This window comes from Ambystoma mexicanum, chromosome 7q (assembly GCF_040938575.1).
Source record: "Ambystoma mexicanum isolate Mex_15411 chromosome 7q, UKY_AmexF1_1, whole genome shotgun sequence".
Taxonomy (NCBI): Eukaryota; Metazoa; Chordata; class Amphibia; order Caudata; family Ambystomatidae; genus Ambystoma; species Ambystoma mexicanum.
Genome location: NC_090941.1, coordinates 145,968,428 through 145,989,740, shown reverse-complemented (window position 1 = coordinate 145,989,740; position 21,313 = coordinate 145,968,428). Strand labels below are relative to the sequence as shown.

The following is a 21,313-nucleotide window of genomic DNA, read 5'->3' as shown; positions in this document are numbered from 1 at the left end:
CATACCTAGATTTTTGGTTTTATCCATCTAGTATGAAAAGTACATTATGGGTGACCTGTTCTGATCCAACAATACCACTTAGTGGTCTGGTGTCATTTACCAATCATTCACGCTACATCATCATGGTTTATAATGCGGTCACCAGATCCTCTCCATGGTGTTATCGACCATGTGTAATATATTCTAGTTTTTTAAACCTTTTTGGTCACTGGACTCCCCACTAGGAAACTGATGGTGTTGCAGATTCTGGAGTCAAAACCTGTAAGTATCGGACCTCCCTAAAGCCGTATTACAATGTTGAAAATTGCTGCAGGCCAAATTTGTGCAGACTTTTCAGCCAACTGTATGCTATATTTTGAAGAAGACGTGCCTCCTGAGAAAATAGACCTGAAACTTCACAGCAGAATGGATTGTATTGCAGTGTGTCGTGGTGTCGCAAGAAAATCCAAAAACTCTTGTATTTCACAATGTAGAACTTAGCTAATGGCATCTAGGCGACTATAGTTTGGGCTAATGTTGCGATAAAAGCTGTATAATCAGAAAGCTTGGAAAAGGAAATGGCACTTATGGGATGGCGTGCCATACAGATACAGTACGTGGATAATGCTCTAGAGAACAATCAGCACATTTAAGGGAATTGGCTCCAAACTGCAGGAGAACTTGAATGAATTGGGGTGGCAAGTTTCTATTTCAGTAATAAGCTGCATGTGGATTTCATCACGCAGAAGAAGGGCCTGCAGGCCTTTGAAATATTTTAATCAAGGAATGGAGGACATGATAGTTTGGAATGCAATTATACAAGTATTGGAGTGTAATCATTTGGAATTTCAGATTGCAGTTGATGAGCCGCCCCCGGAAGGTTGCAGTGCATTTGTCATTATCCATGGGGAGCACACCTGTAAGCCGAGCCAGATGAAAAAACTCCTGAACAGCGCATCTGAAAGGTGATTTATCATAAAGCAGATTTGTATTCCTTAAACTGTATTGCTGGAGACTGGGATAGCAACTGTTTTTTCTTTCTATTTTAGTTTAAAATGAGGATGTTCTGTTCCATAATTCTCCTTCCAAAAGAGTGATAAAGGATAATTGCATTACAAATCTGCTGAGATTAAGTTAGAATATGCTGAGTGTGTTTTGAGCCATCAGAATGCTCCTGAGTGACATGAGATGACGAGTGTGGTCTGTCTACCCAATCACAAGCTCCAGTCTCAGCCCCAATTGTTGCCTCCATGCTTTATTAATCAAGGTGCGAGGGGGCATGCTGAAACTGCAGGGTGGGAGAAAATGAACACACGTGAGGTGTCAGAAATAGGGAAAATTCTGGCTTCACCATGGTTTGCCTAATCTTCCATGACTGAACACACTCTGTCTGCCCATGCTATGATTTCTCTTCTGTGCACCATGTAACGTACACAGTACACACCAAACATAGCACAGAAGGCCAAATATGAGGCTATGGTCAGTTAGGTGTATATTTTCAATCTAAATTGGGGGTTGCCAAATAAGTTTGATGCCATGTACATGATGTTTCTACCCCACCATAGCTCTGAACCTAAACATGTCTCCAATTATGCCAACCCAACAGTTTTCAAATGTCATTTTTTAGCTTTTTTGGGTGTATACAGCAGTTGCTGATATTGAAGTAAAAAGACCTACAGAATTGAAAGTTTGTGAGAATTTGTGAGTGCTGTACATACCCTGTGAGTCAATTATTTATTTTAAAGTGTCCATGCTATGATTCCCAATTCTAAGAACACATTATTGATCCGAAATTTAATCCTGAGAAATGTCTAACCATTGTGTAGATCGCACAAAATCAGAACGAGCTAAAACAATCCAAGGAGCAATGAAGAGTACACGAATTGTAAGAAAAACAAGTTTTATTACATGCAATTTAGGCCTGGGGGAAAAAGCAATCTTAATTCGAAATGCCCACATTAAATGGTGCTATATAAAGGAAAAACTACAAGCAATATGTTGCAACAGTTACAAAGCACATGTAAATTCCTAACATCCCATTGTTTAACGTCATTGGTACCCTAAGGAAAACCATACAGTAGTTGGCCTAACTCTACCCTGTGACCAAATGTCCCGTTGGTTGAATGTTTAGGGTACGTTTGTTGCAGTGATACCTCTTCCCCATTAGTTGACCCACCCAGAGTATCTCCTGGTGATCTTGCCCCTTAGAATTGACCAATCAGATGGTGAGGTGTAGACAGTGTTGTAACGGAAATTAATACATCCTGTTCCCATGCGACCAGAAAAGCTGGCACCCCTGATGGTTCTCACTCTTGTAGCTGTACAATTGACAGCTTATATTGCAACTACCAATTGGAAACATGTCGCCGTTTTAGTAACTATCCTTCCTTATCTCCTATGAGAACGGGCAGCTTCATAACAAGCCTCAGTAGGACACCACGCTTTGGAAGTTAATTTATTGACTTCATTTACCCTGCTAACAGCATTTCCAACTAAGTGACAATTTCTCACTGTGGGCAGTATAACCACAACCTGATCAAATCCTTGTAGTCACAGCTCAACACGACCCTGTTCTCACCGAGATATGTCCTTCACTACTAGGGTGCTACACCCATGCCTGGAACATAAACTATTATAATGTCCCTTGTTCGAACTCTGTGATACTGCTAGGTCCCAAAACATCAACCAGTCACTGCGTGGCATTTCACACCACCTCCAAGGATGTTGGCACCGTCTGTGCACTAGTTGGGGCGCAGGAGTGAAATCGAACTCCCTAATGAAACTCCAGGTAAAAAACGTGGCCTAGTCCACTGGGCCAACCAAAAGCTACAACTTCTAATGTAGCGTAATTTGAGCTGGCAAAACTCTAGCTAATATAACCAAGGGTTTACTCATAAACTTGTTATGCATTTCCCCTAATACTAGCACTGGCTGACTACTAGCAACAAGAAACCCTTCTCCAATACAAAAGGGTGCCTGCCTCATCTTCTCCCGACTATCCGCGTGTCACAATCCAATTCAGCTGCTGCTCACCAGCAAATGCCCATTGTACCGCTATGGCCTAGACCCTAAAGCACGTTCTACAGTGTGACTAAACTGAATGCAGTTTACACGTGACAAGAATGTTGCACACAATGGCAAAAAAATGTTGCCACTAGAATGGCTATTTTTCCATGTTATAGAGGCTGCCTTAGTCTGTACTTTCTCTCACGTTTGGGACATTGGACTTGCATCCCAACACCACAGACTCAACTGTCTGACTGGTGTTCATGGAACTGATCTCTAATGTGGATGCCCTCAGTGGACAAACGGATTTCTTTTCTTTTTCAATGTAATATAAATGAAAGCACTTCAACTGCAAAATGAATCCATATTTTCAAGTTATTGTTTTTAGGTCAGTTTATAGTATAAAATGCATTCATGTGATTTGTAATCCTTCTGTTTTGGACACATCGGTCTGTACTTGTCTTCCAACTCAATGTAATTCTTCAAGAAATATTTTGAGGACTAGAAATGTGCTGCATTACCGCTCCGCCCAATCCCGAGTTTGGGCAGAAAGTAGTATATTTACCTCCAGCATTTAGCTGGAGGTAAATATTGCCCCTACTCCTAGGCCCCGTCCCCTTTCCTCCACACTGTATGGACGTCCTTCGCTAGGGGGGACGGGGTTGTGGAAGCATGCGCTCCCCTGACTCCGCCCACAGGCGCCTCTCCGAAGGCCTCTTTTTAGGCCCGACAGGAGCGGACCGATTTTCACCAGTGCTCCTGGGTTAGGCCTCAAACCTCGTAATTCCGTGCAAAGTTACCTGGGATATTTTTCCCTTTTTTCCCATAGTCAATTCTTCATAGTTTAAAGTACTCTGTCCTTTAGTGCCACACTCCTCCCTGGCTCATGTCGACGGCGGTGGGATTCAGTAGGTTGCCAGCCTGCGAGAGATCCTTCCCCACGTCTGATCCACATGCTCTCTGCCTCAGGTGCCTTGGCCCAGACCACGGCTGGAACGGCTGCTCAGCATGCGACACTCACCCCGCGTTCGTTGAAGAACCGCTTGGCCAAGAGCTGTTGTCATGATCACCACCGGAGAGCCTCAAGGAGTAAATCAGGAGGAAGACCTGGCCAAAGGTAGGTGCCCTGTTCTCCTCTACACCCCACAAGGGCGACTCCTTCCCAGGGAAGCATCCAAGTGGGAGGGGCCTTCCAGGTCCTAAGACCAGCAAGGGTACCGCGGCTCCACAAGCTACCGGCCAAACCGACTGAGGGGCCCACCGCTGAGGGGCCACTAGGCTCTAGTACCTGGGACCTTCCTGAGGTGCTCTGCTCTGATGCCGGGCCCGATTCCCGAGGGGGCACCTAAACGCAGTACCTACACTACCAGTGTCATGGCCGAGGGCACTCTGCCTCCCAGGTACCTACCTGAGGTGCAGCGAAGGTCCGAGCCGTCTCAATCAAGCGCGTAGGCAGAGACTGGTCCCAGTACAACAGTCGTCAGGCAGCAGGCACGTGGCACAGTACAGGATAAAATGGTCACCTGGCCAGACAAAATGGCAGCGCTTCCAAGGCTTTCCCATTCCAGCATGCAGGTATCGGAATGCATGTCGAGGTGAGATTGGTCAATGTCAGTTACCTTGTCCACCTCATAGCCTCCAGCATCAGCTCAGGTGGGCACACCCTTGATGCGATTTTCAGCTCCTATGACCAGGTTTATATATCCAGTCTCAAACCGCTTATCTGGACAGACCACTTAGCCATCCCTTTCTCTATCTACACACCTGCCCCCACCTTTGATCACAAATGCTGGAACAAAGTCAAGGTACTCCCCGACCCACCTTAAGCCCTGCTACTCCACCCCCCCTGCAACGCTGCCCTGTGGTAGACCTTTAACCATGAATTTCTTTGATTCATGGCTTAAAGAATAATTAATTTCTGTTGTGTCCCGCAACCTCACGCAAAGGACCATCCCCCAAATGAGTCGCACCCCACCTGAGGACTGTCAAAAAACATAACTCTCTTGAATGCTTATGGCAAGCATCTAAAACCGATCTCAGCAGATCCATGTTCGCCCTCCACTACCGGAACTACAAATCTGAGATCCGGAAAGCCAAAAAGCCTATTACAATGAACAAATTCTGAACTGTGGCAGCAGCAGCAAAGAACTTCACAAGATAATCTCCAAATGTGTAAAACCTACTTGCTCCTCTGCCTAATCCACTCCCACACAATCACTCTGCGACTCCCTCTCGCTACATTTCTGTAACACTGCACTTGATAGGATGGCAACCCTTAAAACTATCTTCACTCACCCCCTGCCCTACACCGACCCCTCCTGATCCCATTATCCCAAAGCTCACTTTACCAACTTTTGACTCTTTCAAACCCTTCTCCAGAGGCAAGTTCCTTGACCTACTATCAGCCAGCAGACCCTCTGGGTCGCCCCCCGACCCTTGTCCCGTTTCTGTTCTGAAAGAAATATTCCTCTCTACATGCACAGGAGAACATGCAAGAGCCATACTAAATGACTCCCTCACCTCTGGCATCTTCCCGGAAGCCTTTAAAATAGCACATGCTAAGCCACTTCTAAAAAAGCATCCCTTGACCCTAAGAATTACAGACCGATCTCCAACACCAGATTTCTTGCCAAACTCATTGACCGGACTGCTTACTCCCAGCTCAACGCTTTGTAGAATCCAAAAAACTCCTCGACCCCGCAAATCAGCCTTCAGACCACGACATGGAACAGAAACCACTCTGATCTCGATCTGGGATGATCTCAAGGTAACGGCAGGCTCTGAGGCCTGTGCAGCAATGATTCTCCTCGATCTCTATGCAGCCTTTGACACAGTTAACCATTCAACCCTAGGAATCTGGCTCGACACTCAAATGGATTTCCTCTTTCCTCAGCAACAGGAAACAAATCGCCTTCCTCTCCCCTTTTGTCTCAACTGCTCGCCGGGCGAACACTGGAGTATCCCAATATGCATGCCTCTCTGCTCTCCTTTTCAACCTCTATCTGACCACTCTACCAGGAATCCTCCGTACGCGCAAACTCTCCTGTTACAACTACGCAGATGATACCCAAATTATCCTAAGAATCCCCAAGACCAGCACCAACCCATGCCCGACCTTGAAGCTTGTCTCCGTGATATTGACTAATGGATAAGTAACCCCCTCCTTTTGAACCCTGATTAAACTGAAATCATGATGTGCAGCAATACTGCCCTTCTCCCACATCCACTCCCATAGACCCCCTCTCTCCGATATAGTCAAAAACATAGGCTGCACGATGGACTCCGGCCTAACCCTCTCCCTTGAGATCAATGTTGTCTCAAAATGCTGTCACTACCACCTCAAACTGCTTATATGTATTTTTCCTTACCTCTTCTACCCCAACAGACTCGCTGCTGTTATGTCTATTCTGTCGAGACTGGACTATGCCAACTCCCGCATACCCATGACCACTGGCATACCAACTCAACAAACTCCAAAGAGCCCGAAACACTGCTGCCAAACTCCTCCTCGCCCCGGGACAAAGAGACCGTATCTCACCTGCTCTCTGAACCCTCCACTGGCTCCCTGATGGACAAAGGGCCACCTTCAAGGACGCTTTGCATTACCGACCAAGCAGTGCACAAGAACGGCCCACCGTACCTACAAGAGAAGATAAAACCCTACCTCCCATCACGCACCCTAAGATCAAGCACTGCCCTCTTTCTATTGATTCCAACCTCTCATTCTGTCAGGAGCGGAGGATCCGCCTTCTCAACCTTGGCCTCAACTCTGTGGAACTCACACCCCCCACATATTCGGCACACCCAAGACTAAATGACCTTCCCCAAAGCTCTAAAAACCTGGCTCTTTCCATAATGCCGACTAAGACCATCTCAGACGGTTGAGACCTTGCAACCCGATGACAAATGTTAAGAGATCCTGAGCAATGATGTCACTGAATGCGCCTACTAAATCACTAATAATTTTAATCTGAACGCAGCAATCCCCAACGCACACATGAAATCCAGAATAGGGAGCTCATTAGATCAAAACTCCACCCAGACACTCACCTCTCCCATCATTATGCTCACTCTCTACACACAATTAGAGCGCAGCTACACCCCTCGATCAATTTCGGCCTAGCTGCTCACATACGAACAATACTCCATGAACACCTCGACATTCTGATAAAACGCAGCTATACCCACGAAAATTGGCCTAGCTGCACACATAAGCGTCCTTCACAGGCCTTGTGCAGGCAGAGCCCAGTCTTGTTGACCTTCCGTCAAACTACACACATTCAACTGATCTCAAATGCTACCGTCATGCAATCACATCAGCTGCGCACATAATCGTGCTCCCAAGCACCATATGACACCCTACTCACTCGACTGACCTGGACTACTGTCCCTGAGGGTGTTCAAACTACCAGCGCTCTGATGTCATACAAATGATATATAGAGCGCTATATGAATGCCAAATAACATACAATCTAAAGGGTGGGCAAATTCAACAAACCAAGGCCCAGTGATCTGTAATTGTTTTCCAGAAAAAGCGTTATGGCCACTACAGCAATACAATCGGTAGAAGACTGAGTAGCAGGAGCCAGCTTTGAACTGTTGAACTGTTAGTTTGAGAGTGGAGAACATGCACTTACTTGCTAGGTTAACTTCTGTGCTTTAATAATTGTACATTTCATCTAGTTTTCCAATTTCTTTAATCCTTGGCTAATCCTTTGATTCCCTAGAGAAGGCTAATGCGTTACCCAATGCAGCGTCCCTCGGATTAAATAAACGAGATGGAAAGGGAAGGGTTGGAAAGTGGACGGCAAGGGAGCAGAGGGGGCTCCTCAGCTTTGGTGTCCTGAGATTGATCCAATCTATCCCTACAATTTGCTATAAATGATATCTGTGGTACAGAGAGACTACTCTTTGAATCACTAGAGCTCAACTGCAGTTTTTTTTTAAAGATTGCTAGAGGCTTCATTATTGAATGAACTATGCCCAGGGGTGGCTCTATCTGCCCTCTGCAATCTTCTGTCTGATGTAGCCTTCTGTGCACAGTTGCAGTCATTGTATGCTCTTGGACATCTTGCCATGCCTAAATAAAAGCCGATAGCTTCCAGTTGCCGTTTCGTGCCTAGGTTCTACCCTCTTATTCCACCTCACAGGCCTGGCTGATGGCAGCATATTAACAATAGTAATTTGCCACACTTGCAAAGCTTCAGTGCAATACTGGTGATGTGGAACCAGCACCCTTGAAGCAAGGGGGTTGGGTTTCTTGCAATGAAGTCAAAGTTAATTAACGCTTTTCACCCTTTTTTTGACACTCCAAACTGAAATGAAACGAGAATGGGTACAACATTTTCTGTACATCCATTTAAAATGATTTACTTCTAATCTGGCAGTTCACATGTGTCCACAAAATATGTTGGGTTTCACAATCCCTTTATTCAGACTGATACTCATGAAATGTTTCGTTGTCATTACGGACCATCACTTTATTTTAGGGCAGTGTCTCTTTATACTGAAATCACCTACAGCAAACAGTTGAATAAAAACTAAATTAAAAAGACCTTTTTTAAGCCCAAAAGAACATTTAACAGGGACCTTCTATGATTAGCCAGGTTGATGCATTGCACTATTGCGCTTGACTCATTAAGGCCCAGTTGCACATGTTCATTGGAACCACTCAGTATCCAACACTAAGACAGCATTGAAAACATACATTGTTTACTTTATTGTTTTGTAAAGCACACAATTACAGACAAGTCATTACACAGTGCTTCAGTGTAGGACTTGTGAGAGAAGAGGGAAGGGAAGAGAGATTCCAGAGGGGTTGCTGTAGACCAACGTTTGGTGATTAAAGAGAGCTGTGGACTTCCTGGCAGACAATCGGGCATCATAAACAATGCAGTTGAACAGTAACAACCTTGGAGACAATATGTACAGTGCATTTCAGTTATTCCTAGTCCGTCCCTCTCAAGACGCGTTGCCTAGGAGGAAACCACGCTCTACTCTGTGAATGAATGCAGACCAGGGCGGCTGAGGCAGGAGCCGGGAGCGGGCTGACCAGCGTTGTTGATATTCTAGCAGCGTTGACGATAAAGGGTCTATCCCCTTGCTGTCTTTGTCTTTTGTTTATTTTGGATAGTGTCAGGTGCCTTTCCGCCTAGGACCTCGTGGTTCTAACGGGAGACAGGGGGATCAGCAGTAACGAAAGGTAAGGTGTTCCTTTCTTGGAAAAGCTGCAATGTACAAGATTGAGAACCTAGAAGAATGTGCAATCCTGAATAAAATGTAGGGCTTTGAGTGCTGGGCAGACCTGATTGTGTTGTCTGAGGCCAAGTGTCAGTCTTGCTGTCCTAGTTTGGATGAGCAGAAGTTGAGTAATTTGGAGTTGTAAGGCCTGTGTTAGATGACATTGCAGTAGTCTAGTTTGGTTTCTATCGGGGATCTGGATAGGGCCACTTTTTGTTACTTCTCAAAGTATAGGCAGATTTATTCAGTAGATGAAGAAGTTGAACTTCCTAAACACTTGCTCAACCTTGGAAGTGAAGGCCTGGAATCACCAAAGATGAGGCAAAGAGTTTCGACTCCCATTCCTGTTGGGACCAGGTCAAGGGGCTTTAGCCGACTAAAAAAGGAAGACTGGTGGAGATATGTTTGGTGAAAATTTAGGATTTCGGACTTACTTGTGTTAAGGGGGGGCATTGGTAGAAGAGGTCATATACTCTTTGGTGGTTAAGAGACAGATATCATTTCTTGTACTTTATTGGTCTGTGTGATATTGATTGTAATTTGGGTACCAACTTTGCACCCCAAACTTTAGAGAGGTTGGTGAGGAAAGAAGGTTGCCTGTTTCACTCAAGTTTTTGGTGTAGCTTCATGTGACAAGGGCAGACTATGTCCAGGGCCTGCTTTTGCGCACAGTGTGTATCTTTATTTCTGCCATTTGCGGTTGGTAGGGTGACCCACTAAAGACGTATGTATGAAAGGCAGCATCCAGAAGATACATAGGCCTCTAGGAGCACAGCCTTGAATGAAAATGCTAAAGTGTGCTGGAATGCAGCAGAGAAGTGGTGGGGGGAGTCATCAGGGGGTGTGTGTTCAGGCATCCAGGGGCAGTAGACAATGGGAGAAGGCCAGGAACAAAAGGTTGACCTTGTAGGTGCAGCCTTTTTAGTCTTGAATTATTTTGTTCCAAGCCTTCAAACCCCAAACCATTTTTCAGCTACAGACAACACATAGCCCTTTTTGCATCCTATTTTATTTAGGTACAGCTCACTCTGCCCACATACGATGTATGCATGATTAAAGCCCTGCGTTCCTGTGTTCTGCCATCAAATGGTACCTCATTTGCCTGATATTGCCCTCTTGTCCCTTGATATGACCTCGTAGACCCAGGCGCTTCATGCTGAGATAATACATCTTATGGCCAGTATGGTCTGCCATCCTCAGTCAGCTGTCGCCTTGTTCAGCTGGGTACAGCCTTCATATGTCCAGGTATAGCCTCACGTCTATGAAATATCACTTGTTGTAAAATGGCAGTACATACACCTAGGTGAAGTATTATACTCAGCTAATCCTTTGTATGCCTTTGTACAAACCTCTGTAGCCAGACACTTGCTCATATGCCCAACTGCAGCCAACAAATGCCCAGGTCCAGATTCACCTGGGCATGTCCTCCTATGTGGCAGGAAAAACTCTCTCTGATCCCACATGCCCCCTTTCACCCTCATCCATAAGCACAATGTATGCTCAGTTTCAGTCATGATATTCCAGGGAAAATCATGGGATGCAAAGTGCAATCTTGTGTGCCTGGGTACTACAGCTATACGTCAGACCTCATATACCCAGATAAGTCCCTCATACGCACACCTACAACAGTCATATTTTCTTTTGGAAATACATGCTATAATGTTCCAGTTCAGACTCTAATGAGTAGGCTGGTTGTCCACATATGACCTCCTATACGTAGGTGCACACATTTCATATCCCATCCAATATGCCTGAGCTTCTGACTGTGGTCATTATTCGCCCAGTACTTCCTATGGCATGTAAAGAAATTGTATAGTGGGTACAATGTTGCATGCCCAGCTGCATTTGTCATACAGGCAGGTAAACCCATCATAGACCCAGCAACAGCGGTAAAATGCCCAGAAACCACTGGTATTCACTGCTACAGCCATCGTATGGCCAAGCACAACCTTGCACTCCTAGACACGGATTCCAGCAAGGTAGCAGATGTAAGGCGCCTTGGGAATGCTATTTTTACATTATGGGACTCTGTCTACTAGTTGCCTCCTGCTGTGCTCTTGTATAAGGCAGGTGTGGGGGCACTTAGTAGTGGGTTTGTAAGCAAAGTAGACTAATATGCTGTTTCCCACTTGGAGCAGGAGCACTAGGACGGCAGGAAAGGTTAGAGTAGTGGAACATTTCAAATGTAGCTCCTCTACACCTTAAAGGAGAAGGGAAGAGGACACAATTACTTGCCTGTATAGCTGACATCAGTGTGGGCAATTACTAGAATCACTTTTTATGGCACACCTATGTAAATACCTTGAAACGTGTGTGATACAGGATTCTTGGGTTCATGGCTTCACAAGGGAGAAGTCCTGTCCTGTGAAATGTTGCTAACTCTTGGAGTGAACGGGAATGACTAAAGCACATTCCCCCTGAGGAATATTTATTTAATATGTATTTATGTGCAGCCATTGCATGCTTGGTGCAATGAAACTTCAGAGCACTAGATTGCTACCCGTTTAGGTGTGATTGGAAGTCTGTTTACAAGGTTAATTAATCAAGTCACCATCAGATACACCACTGGAACAGATTCCGCTTTGTTGGTAGGAATGTTGGTGCCCACTACCATTAAGACTCCACCAGGAGAGATAGACCCCTGGTGAGCTGAAAAAGCTAAATAATGTGGCTAGTCCCAGGTGAGCATAGAAGCCCTGTTGATGAAGAGCTGTCATTAAAATGGTCCATAGTAGAAAACAATTGCTATAATCTTTATAATTGAAACATGTGGAAACTAGATTTCAAGTGGGATCGAGAACATCTAATGCATACATTTGAGTTCCTTCATTGAATAACATTGCAAATGGCGAGTACTTTTGAAGAGAAGTGTACCCCTAGAATGAGAGGTAATACAACTGTAAAAGGTTGTGGAATAACATGAGAAAGGGTATTTATAGCATGAAAGCGCATCAGAGTATTGGTAAATTTGAAACCTGTGCACAAATTTAATAGTGATTGTCACATGGGGAACACAAATGCTGGGAAGGTAGCGTTCAAGCTGAAGACTGAAGCATAAATTATGTAAGATGTAAAGCTAATGTGATGAATTTCTTTTCCCGTTGTAGACCCAGGCCATATATTTATAAGGCAGATCACAAATACCCGTCACTCAATCAAGATGCAACAGTTGTCATTTTATATGCAGAAGTTGGAACAAAGGATTTTGCAAAATTTCACAAAGTCCTGTCTGAGAGAGCACAAAAAGAGGACATCATCTATATTCTGCGCCATTATATTCAGGTATGACTTTCCCACATTTTCAATTTTTGTTAGTAGCCAATTCCAGATATGTGTTGGGTATCGACAAAGCAAATTATAAAGGGAAACGCTTTATGCTGATTTGCTGCATTCTGCAATTCTTTTAAAGAGTATGTACTGCTTGATGCAAAACATTTACAGAATGTGTCTTATTTGTATTTGCTAAAAGTGCAGCGCATCAACCTCAATGCCTATTTGGCTGGTATTGGTTAATGTAGCAGTGGAAGGATGCACACTCTATTAGTGTAAGAAATTCCACACTATGCTTGGGAAAATTCCCTGAAAATTGTACACATTTCCCCAAACCCTATACTCGGAGGCCATTTATTAACTCTTAAAAAAAATTTACATCAAAATTGCAGACCGAAAAATTCTTACGATACACAAAAGTTCCAAGATTTATAATTTAAAAAAGAAATAATACCTTCAACAATGTGTTAAAGTCTTAGAAAGAACAGACTCAAAAGGAGCTTTGTTAGTCACTGTTTAAAATACCCCTAGCAATGAAAAGTTTAAGTTGTGCTCAAAGTGTTTTGGGTGATTTCACACCCTTCTTCAGGAGAACGAGGGTCTAACTTCTGAATATATCTAATACAAAATATATAAAGCTAATGATTTGTCTTATATATGAAATAGATAACGGACATAGGTTTATCTCTAATTGATAGTACTCACTATATTTCAGTGCAGCAAAACAAAAACACCTCTTCAAAACACTTTTTTTGTTTCATTTTCTCCTTAGCCGTAACTCAACAGGAAACCGTAATAAAGAAATGAAAAAAGGAATGGAATTAAAGCTACATAGTCCCTGTTTCAATTATACAATATTTTCCTAAATCTAAAGACATGAAAAATAGAATCAAATTGAAAAAATTTACCTTGATTGTAGAAATTATTTTTTGCAGCATTATCGTTACTATTGCCAAAATCTTAAATGACAATAGTGATTCCATTATCCCTACATTTTGAATATTAAAACCATGTCCTTAACCATGGGATTAAAAATTAATGGATGGATAAAGCCCCTTGTCTAAATCAAGATTAATTCTTGGGCATTTCAATGGCGTTGTATGGACCAAGTAGCTAAAATGCAGCAAAAGCTGCGTGGTGCTTTATATGGAAATGTTTATGCTCACTTAAAACAACTAATGTGCGATTCCTGCTTGTTCTATGGTGTATTTTGGGTGCCATTTCGTAAAACAACAAAGCGGCAAAAGTCATGTTGTCCTTACCGCCGTTCTTACTCTTACTAAAATATATTCAAGCGCAGTGGGTACCATTCTATGGCGTTATGCTGGCACAATCTTCTTACTTAGGACCGTTAATTTATAAGGCTCTCATTACGAGATTGGTGATAATTCTGCAAGTGGTTGTTAGCGGCAGTAAGTCCCCTTTTTTTGGAGCCCATAGGAATCCATGAGGATTTCGGCATAATTACTGCGAGTGGTAATTCCACCGATTTTTGCTGATTGTTTACCTCCAACATGATGCTAGAGGCAAATCCTCCGCATCAAGATGAAACTTTGGCAAAGCGGTGATAATTTCACTGCCACCACGTTTTTGGGACTTTGCTAAACTTGGAATAAGGCCCTATGTCTTTGAAAGAACCAGACAACTCACTGTCTAGTTCACGAACTTAATTATGATATAGAGAAAAGTAATATTTGTTCTACTTACTAAAGTCATAGTTGTCACACTTTGTAATACCATTGTTGTAAAACCAAATGTCATTTGGTGAGTTTTAAAGCGTGCAAGCAATTTTTGTAAAGGTCTATATAGCTATCGCACAATAATACAGATAGCAGCAAGCTTTCATTGAATTCCATTTACAGAGACTGAAGTTAAATAGCAAATGATCATAGCATATAGTATCTGCACCTAAATGCATCCAATCAAGAATACCAAACAAATAATTAAACTAATATCTGTTTGTTTCATAAATTAATATCAGCTCATAATCAATTTTATAGGTAATTACATACACTTAATTCATGTAGAAAATATCTATTACACAAAAGAATGCAATTCTCGTCAACACATACTTCTACCTGTCTGCTTAAAGGTAGTTATTAGTTCCTTAAGCAAATTACAGTATCTCAGTTATACTCAAATATTATACGCTAAGTCCCAATCATGAATGAGTCTTTTCGGGGTGAAACTCGACAATATTTCTATCCAATATATTCCTTTTCTAGCAAGCAGATTCTATAAATTACCACCCCTTCTGGTTAATTTCATACTTCGCACATTCCAAGACTATAAAGGTCATCTGTGCTACAGATTGTCCATGTGCCTTATAATGTAATGCCATTGGTGACTGTTACCAGTTCTCACATTTGATTGATGTTCCAGCCATCACAATGTAACTTTATTATGTGGGATTAGCAACTAGAAAAGGCCCCATGGGCATTTGATTTCATATACTACATTGCTGGAATCAAAGGTAGCAAAGTCCTTTAGATGAAAAGTTTTACCCGGTTATTGGTGCAATATTTTATCTCTTTTCAATGTTTACAATTCATACATGGGAATGTTCCCCTCTTATCTGAGCATTTATCTCTTATGCAATAATCAGCCGTTGCAAGTAAATTATGTAAAGCTCTGTTTTTGCTATATGCAAGCACTGATGGATTATAACCTATGTTTCTGTTTCATCTACGCCCCTTTTCTTTGCAGGTTTGTAAACTTTTATTTTCGTACTAACAGTATTCCATCTTCTATAAAAAATGTAGCAGTCACTTCGTTACTAAAAAAGCTGGCCTAGACCCTAATGACGCGGCCAATCTCGGGCAATTACCAACACACTCGTTTTTCTGAAACTTGTGGACAAAGTAGCTATGCTACAACTACAGGCACATGTGTCAGAATGGGTATTTTTCATAAAAAACTGTCAGGTTTTCGTAGTTTCCTCAGCACCGAGAGTGCTTTGTTGGATCTACAAACACACATGCTTTCCGGGCTGGAGTCCGGCTAGTCAACATGTTAGACCACGGGATCCTGCTAGACCGGATGGCCACGGTTGGAGGCCTCTCAAAGGAGGCAATAACTTGGCTTAAATCTTTTCTCGAGAGACGCAGTTCCCGAGTACACTGGGGCAACAGCGCATCAGATGCCGAGATTACTGCCTGTGGAGTCCCCCAGGGAGCGTGTCTTTCCCCCCTGCTTTTTAACATTTATATTATTCCATTATGTATGGACCTCAAACCTACACCTCTTCTTCTGCAATTATGCAGATGATTTCCAGTTGGTACTGGAGGTCTGTGGGGATCACAAAAAAGACCAACAGATGCTAGACTTGGTTTATCAGATGGTTAAAAGCTTGATGTCGACCAACTGGCTATGCCTTAACGCCACTAAGAAGGAGCTAATGCTATATGGCCCTAGACAAGCCAGAGAGAAGCTGAGCTCCTCCCACACCAGTTTTCTGATTGATGGATGCCCGATCCCAGTGGTATACAGGGTGAAGACCCTGGGCACTTATCTGGAGGCCAGCTTGGACAACAGTGCACATGTAGACGCAATTGTAAAGGGTACTAACTACCATCTGAAAGTGCTACGTCAAGTGGCCTCTCTGCGGAAAACCGCAAGAAACTAGTTTGAGCCGTGATACTCCTGAAAGTGGACTATTGTAAAGCCCTCTTTGGGGGACCCAGGAAGGCAGACTTCCAAAAGATTCAGAATGCCGCTGTGCGTATTGTTTTCCAGATGAATCGCCTGGAGCCTACATCGGCAGCCAGGAGGACTCTCCACTGGCTGCCAGTCTCGGCTAAAGTACAGTTTTAAGCTATTGACCATTTGTCACAAATGTGTCTATGGTGACGCCCCTGTATACCTTAAGAACAGGCTGAGACTATATATACACCTAGTAGAAACCTTCGATCAGCTAAGGCTTGTCTTCTACATGTAGACCGTTTCAAGACCGCATGGGGAAATGTCATGATTTTCACATACAGGCTGCATGAGCTTGGAATGCCCTACCTGAACACTTATGAAACACATATAACCATCTGGTTTTCAGGAAACAGTTATAGACCATCCTGTTTATGTAATCTTGACATGGTAACCAGTCGTTTTAGATGAGGAACTGTCCTCCCTTCTTCCTCTTATGGCGCCTGGATGCCCTCAGGCTTTGGCGCCTATCAAATAAACGAACATAACATAACATAAAAGGGGATCAATCTGCTGTGGCAGATTGCCTAATTAAGGGGGTGTGGTCACCCCCTCTGAATCATCTTTGGTCGACGGAAGACTCCAAAAGAAGAAGCATTTCACCTGAAACTATGTTGGGGGTACAGTCTGCCCCAAAGTCCATAAATGAATACGACTTCCATTAAAGGAGTGTAAGCCCTTTCCTTCAACCACTCCATAGGAACATTTTGGATGTCCTGCTGACTGGACAAGGTGTGCTGCAACCGGAGACCACTTTAACACAGGGACCTACTCACTGGAGGTGAGCCTCTGCAAGCACTCTAGCACTCTCTAGCTATCTTCATGGTTGGGAAATGGAGCACAGGGAACACGCTTACCCATGGGGACACTAGACGAGATCCTCCCAGCAGCCAGAAGTTAGGAGCCAGCTCTTGGTACTGTTTGCTGGTCGATCTGCTTTTCAAGCTGGCTGGTCAGCTTCAGGTTGCTTCTTTAGCTGCTGCAAGAATTCAGAGCTGCCTAGACACTTACCACTTTTTAATCTGCTCTTCGGTCCCTTCGATGCTGACTGTACCTAATGGAGACCATCGACTTACTTGTCTCGACGCCGACTGGCCCCACTAGAAGCAATTGTCTTTACTGGCTCTAAATTGGTAAGAGGACCTCGAAGTCTGTCCTAACACTGTCCAGATCCACAAAAATGCCTAAATGGTATTTAAAGTACTTCAGTCTCCCTTGTGTCCCCCATAAAGGGCCATAGAGACATTTAAGTGGCCTTTGGCAAGCTGCATAGTCTGTGTAACCCTCAAATTCATTTTGGACGTGGCCTATCCAGAATGGAATTTTACCAGTGCCCGCTCAGCTTGCATTACCTCTGATTATCGGAGTAAATGCTTTGAATAAACATGCACCAGCATACAGGAGTGTTGGGGAGGGTTTTGAAAAAAAGTATAACATCCTATTTTCACAACTGACTGACCTCCGTTTCCTGACTCATCCAGGAGGCATATAGGAGGCACTTCATGTTCTGGTGAGTTTCCGAGTAATGCCATTTTTTGACCTTGGGATGGTCAATTGCTTTATACATTCCCTCTCATACTTGAGGTATTGCAGACACTTGTTTCCCGGAATTGCCAAATGATCTTGCTTGCCCCAGTTTGGCCTAAGAGGATTTGGCTCGGAGACCTGCTGCGTTCATCAGTGAGGAAACAGATAACTCTCTCCCAGAGAGGGATGTACTTGACACACAATAACTTCTCCAATCCCTTCAGTTTGTTATCAGTGGCCTTTTACATTAGTTGATCTTCCCTGTGCAAGTCAGTCATAATGCCACATGAATATCCTCGAAGCAGCAAGGAAAGTTTCTCCCAAGAGTCCCTGCCTCTGAAAGTGGACCTAGTTCTGCTATTGATGGGTAGAAAGGAACAATACTTCTCTCGACGGTTCACTAGTTAATGTCCTCTTTAATTTTGGACCTTGCACAGCCCAGTATTATGCGTGATGCATGCAGAAACTATACATCTGCTCTGAGCGCACCTACTGTTAGCAAGGCAGGTGGATTTCTCCATAGCTAACCTGATTGTCAAGAGGCATTTTACTGGCCTGAAGAGACTTTATTCAAATGCTGGGATGGATGAGGTTCTCTAACATTTGAGAATAGTGTTCTCAGCATTGGTCACAAGCCTTTTGAGCCTATACCCTTCACAAACATTATGTACGTTACTTGCAAGTGGGAGTTGCTAATGTCTCTGACTTCACTACAGAAGATCGGCGAGTTCCAAGCCTTTTTTTATATTTATTTAAATAGCGCATGAGACGGCCCATCTAACAAGACTAACATACAGACATAAGACACAGTCACTTTCCATCTGGGCGCATCGAGGTGAGTGCTGCATTTTCAAGACCCTTCTGGGCCTTGATTCGTGTCCCAATCAGCCCCTGTTGAGGACCCTTGGACCTGCATGCACCATTGTTTTTTCCCGGCCCCTCTCGCGCTCACTTCCCCTTCCCAACCCTCCTGCCGCCTCCCAGCCCGCCCCCTCCCCTGATTGGTTTGCACTCATTGCCAGTCCTCCCAGGGCAGCCCTCTGCCCGGCAGCCCATCGGCTAAGGACCCGAGGCAAAGGACTACAGAGATGGCTCCAGGTTGTATGTGCCGGTATCCGCAGGAGAAGCAAGAAGCCAACAATAAGTAAGTGTGGCAAGGGCGGGGACTGAAGCAATTACTTCAAGCCATACTACCCTACCACTCAACCCTAGATGCTAAACTATTGTAAAAATCTCCATACTGTGGTATCATTGTATTAAGAAGTTCTCCTTTACTGCATGTGTGTGGTATAGTTGCACTTACAACGTGGAAATTCATTGTTGACTATAGAAGTGTGCTTAATATCGCCTATGTGCAAGGTTGTATTTAGAAGTATGCCTAACACCCTCTCTGTGAAAAGTTGAATTCAGAAGTGTGCCTAATAGCGTGCCCTGGCTGACCACAGAAGTGTCCCTAAGATCCTGTCTGTGTGCATTTGAATTTAGAAGTGTGCCTAATATCCTCACTGTGCAAAGTTGAATTTAGAAGTGTGCCTAATAGACTGGCCAAGTTGACTTTAGAAGTGTATCTAATACCCTCCCTGTAGAAAGTTGAATTTAGAAGCGTACCTAATATCCTCACTGTGCAAAGTTGAACCTATAAGTGTGCCTAATATCGTCTATGTGCAAGGTTATATTTAGAAGTATGCCCAACACCCTCTCTGTGAAAAGCTGAATTTAGAAGTGTGCCTAATATCCTTGCTGTGGAAAGTTGAATTTGGAAGCGTTCCCAATATCCTCACTGTGGAAAGTTGAATTTAGAAGCGTGCCTAATATCCTCACTGTGCAAAGTTGAATTTAGAAGTGTGTCTAATACCCTCCCTGTAGAAAGTTGAATTTAGAAGTGTGCCTAATATCCTCTATGTGGAAAGGTGGATTTAGAAGCGTGCCTAATATCCTCTCTGTGCAAAGTTGAACCTAGAAGTGTGCTTAATATTGTCTATGTGCAAGGTTGTTTTTAGAAGTATGCCTAACACCCTCTCTGTGAAAAGCTGAATTTAGAAATGTGCCTAATAGCATGCCCTGGCTGACCTTAGAAGTGTCCCTAAGATCCTCTCTGTGAAAAGTTGAATCTAGAAGTGTGCCTAATAGCCTGGCGTGGTTGAATCTAGAAGTGTGCCAAATATCCTCTCTGTGCAAAGTTGATTTTAGAAGTGCGCCTAATATCCTCTGTGAAAAGTTGAATTTAGAAGTGTGCCTAATACCCTCTCTGTGCAAAGTTGAATTTAGAAGTGTACCTAATATCCTCCCTGTGCAAAGTTGAATTTAGAAGTGTGCCTATTATCCTCCCTGTGGAAAGCAGAATTTAGAATTGTGCCTAATATCCTCCCTGTGCAAAGCTGACCTTAGAAGTGTGCCTATTTAGTTGAACCCAGAAACCTTCATTAATATCACCCAGAGGTATCACAGCTCCTTACCATGAGTCCACCCGATCCACAGAGGAGTAGTGGAAACGACCACCGTGCACCACCCCCCCTCCTGCCAACCCTACCTCCTGTCCCAGTCTCCCCAAATCATCCCAGCCTCCGCCACATCCCACACCCTACCCCTTTCCAAACACCAAGCCAGAGGGGCACGATGGCGAGCCAACCACCCTAAGACCACTGCTCCCCTGAACATCTCCACCGATTAGCCTGCTATGAGCTTACCCGCTACCCTCACTAGCCTCGCAGGCACACTCTGCCCAGCAATCGTGCACCCCACGCTTTTCCCACCAACCCCCACCATCATCTCACACCGACCACACTCTTTCCCCTCCCTAAAAACTGCACGCAGAGCCCTTGCAAGAACGGAAGCCTCATCCCTCTCCCCCTCTGACCCCCTACCTTCTCACACACACCCCAATCGCAACAAAGACACTAAAGAGGAAATGCACCTGGTCCCCCTCAATCTCCCAGCACTCATCGCCTCCCCTGTCTCGACCCACCACCTCATCTCCCCATTCACCACCCTCCCCATTCACCACCCTCCCCCCACGCCTCACCTTACCTAAAACCCCTCGCCCTCGACTTCTCACCGACCACAACTGAAACTCCTAACCCCCCCTTCAAATCCCCTGTGCCAAACCCAATCATCCCAACACACGCGTCCAACCACTCCCACTTGAAACCCACCAACTCTTCTGCTCGCCCATTCTTCCCATCAACCACCCCTCCCCTCTCGCTCTCCAGTCTACAACCCCTCCGACCCCACCCCCATCTCTGCAGCTCCGACATCAACCTCTTCTACCAAAGGGAAGTGCATCCTATTTAATGCTCGATCTGTAGCAATAAACAGACACAGCGTCTTTGACCTCCTCGCCTCTAACAAACCAGACCTGGTCTTCATCACCGAAACCTGGTTCTCCGACGACTTCGCCCCTATCGCCAAGGAAAACCGACTACTCCCTCATCCCATTGAACCGTCCCTCTAGAGGAGGAGGAATAGCTTTCGCGTTCAAGTCTCACTTCCACGCCTCAATCATCGACAACCAACCTTCCATTCCTTCCTGCAAATCACTCCTTGTTTAACTATCCCTTTCCCCTTCGTTCTCCCACAGCTTCCTAATAATCTA

At 44.3% G+C, this 21,313-nt stretch overlaps 1 protein-coding gene across 2 annotated transcripts in view; it reads left to right on the top strand.

Moving 5' to 3' along the window:
* UGGT2 (UDP-glucose glycoprotein glucosyltransferase 2) overlaps nt 1–21,313 on the top strand; it is a 1,923,861-nt gene that overhangs the window by 86,249 nt on the left and 1,816,299 nt on the right. For both annotated transcript variants that reach the window (XM_069639785.1, XM_069639786.1), the window contains 2 exons: nt 832–944; nt 12,333–12,507. In XM_069639785.1, coding sequence (XP_069495886.1) covers nt 832–944; nt 12,333–12,507 — 288 coding nt within the window. The remainder of the gene's footprint in view (nt 1–831; nt 945–12,332; nt 12,508–21,313) is intronic.